This window comes from Arachis ipaensis, chromosome B06 (genome assembly GCF_000816755.2).
Source record: "Arachis ipaensis cultivar K30076 chromosome B06, Araip1.1, whole genome shotgun sequence".
In the NCBI taxonomy this organism is placed as follows: Eukaryota; Viridiplantae; Streptophyta; class Magnoliopsida; order Fabales; family Fabaceae; genus Arachis; species Arachis ipaensis.
Genome location: NC_029790.2, coordinates 131760996 through 131763051, shown reverse-complemented (window position 1 = coordinate 131763051; position 2056 = coordinate 131760996). Strand labels below are relative to the sequence as shown.

General features: G+C 28.5%; 1 protein-coding gene across 1 annotated transcript in view; it reads left to right on the top strand.

The window, feature by feature from the left end:
* LOC107647678 (probable polygalacturonase At3g15720) overlaps positions 524 to 2056 on the top strand; it is a 2934-nt gene continuing 1401 nt past the window's right edge. Inside the window, exons 1-4 of the mRNA XM_016351733.1 lie at positions 524 to 682; positions 766 to 903; positions 1229 to 1408; positions 1702 to 1909. Coding sequence (XP_016207219.1) covers positions 524 to 682; positions 766 to 903; positions 1229 to 1408; positions 1702 to 1909 — 685 coding nt within the window. The remainder of the gene's footprint in view (positions 683 to 765; positions 904 to 1228; positions 1409 to 1701; positions 1910 to 2056) is intronic.

Sequence of the window (2056 nt, the reverse complement as noted above, 5' to 3'; positions counted from 1 at the left end):
TTTATTATAGGATATTACGACTTTATTATGACTTTATTATTATTTCAATTCTCTTAGCACCTATAAATCTTTTTTATATTATATCATTTTACACAACTTAAATACGTACAAACATTTTTTCTATTACTCTCTCTTCTTTTTCTAACAATTAATTAATATCACTAGTATATATCTTATAACAGTACTTAATATCCACTAATATAATTAATGCTGCAAGTATTATATTATATTATATATGTAACTTAAGTTGAGATTCTAGTAAATAGCTGACATATATATAGTTCCTAATGTTTATTTAGTCTCTTGGTTGTAACATATGTTTTGCCACTAATTATAATTAATCTAACAATTTAATTTCCAACGTAAGTTATTAAATTTTAAATTGTATAAATTGTCATGTTTTTTCTACTTTTCACATCACAAAGACTAGGTTTTATCTCTCATAGTCTTTAGTTGTAGTTTATCGTATGTATTAAACTAGAATACTACGATTCATGATATTCTTTTATACATCTCAAATATGATGAAATCACAAATTTTCGCCATTTTTATAGTGTCCATTGTTGTTTTACCTTGTTGCTTGTGTGCTCGAATATCTTCATCATCATCTCATGCAAGTTTTAACAGCTTCAATGTTGTTGACTATGGTGCCCATGGGAATAGTCAAATTGATGATTCAAAAGTAATGTATAACGTTGTCTAATATAATGTAACAGTTTTTATATTTAATTAATTAATTGATTTTATGATTGTGTGATTTACAAGGCTTTTTTGAAAGCATGGAAATCGGTGTGTGATGCAAGTCAAAATGCGCCAACACTTGTCATACCAAAAGGAAAAACCTTCATGTTGCAACCCATTTCATTTCAGGGTCCTTGCAAACCTACCAAAATTAACATTAAGGTAATTAAATTTTCCAAATTGATCTTTTACACTGCATCCTCAATCCCACTAATTAATAATTACAATAAGTTGTCTTTTTATTTTTTATTTTTAAAAAAAGGAGAGTGTGTGTTAGGTAAATAATGACTTTTTTAAACAATATGAACAACCACCAATCAAATAAAAATACACTACACTTCTAAATTACCCACTTAAATCTTAATATTAAAATAACTATCCGTACACCTAGTGAAATGAACATCCGATATATCTATTGTTCACATTGTTTAGTATTTTCATTGTCTACCTATACTTTTCCTTAAAAAATTTGATGTGATATATATAGCTTGAAGGAACTGTGATTGCCCCCAAAAAACTTGAAGGATGGAAATGGTCAAGTGATGATGATGAGAAAGATGCATGGATCACGTTCTCAAACATAAGGGGTCTTGTTATCAATGGAGGTGGACAATTTGATGGCCAAGGTGCTTCATGGTGGGGTTGTGAAAAATGTAACCGACCAACGGTACGTGATTCATTTAATCAACATTTATTTTAAGGTGCAACTCAGGTGCAGTAGACTTGACGTGAAGTTGGTATTTGAGAGCCGTTAGATAATTTGACTGAATTTTTATATAATAACTCTCCGATATCAACTTTACATGAAGCCGACTTCACTTTAGTTTTCATCTTATTTTAATTTTATTTTCAAGTGAGAATAATAACCCTTATTATTATTAGCCAATTCAATTTAGATAACTTTATTGTTTCAAATCACATATTAATTGAGTACATTTTGTTGGAAATTAAATTTTGCAGGCTTTGCGTTTTCATGGGTGTGAAAACTTAGATCTTAATTCATTGAATCACATGAATAGTCCAAGAAGTCACATAAGTATAAACCAATGTAATCACTCACAAATTTCTAATCTTCGAATTAGTGCACCAAAGGAAAGCCCTAACACTGATGGAATTGATATTTCGGCCTCCTCCAATATTCTTATTACAGGATCTACTATAACAACGGGTAACACACAAAATACTTATACCTTTTTTTTTCTTTTTTTAAACATTAATTCACGGAATTTTCATTTCTATTTAATGAAGAAATCAAATAGGCATTATTGAAAATGCATTTACACTATTTTAATATTTTTTAAAAACATTTTATTTT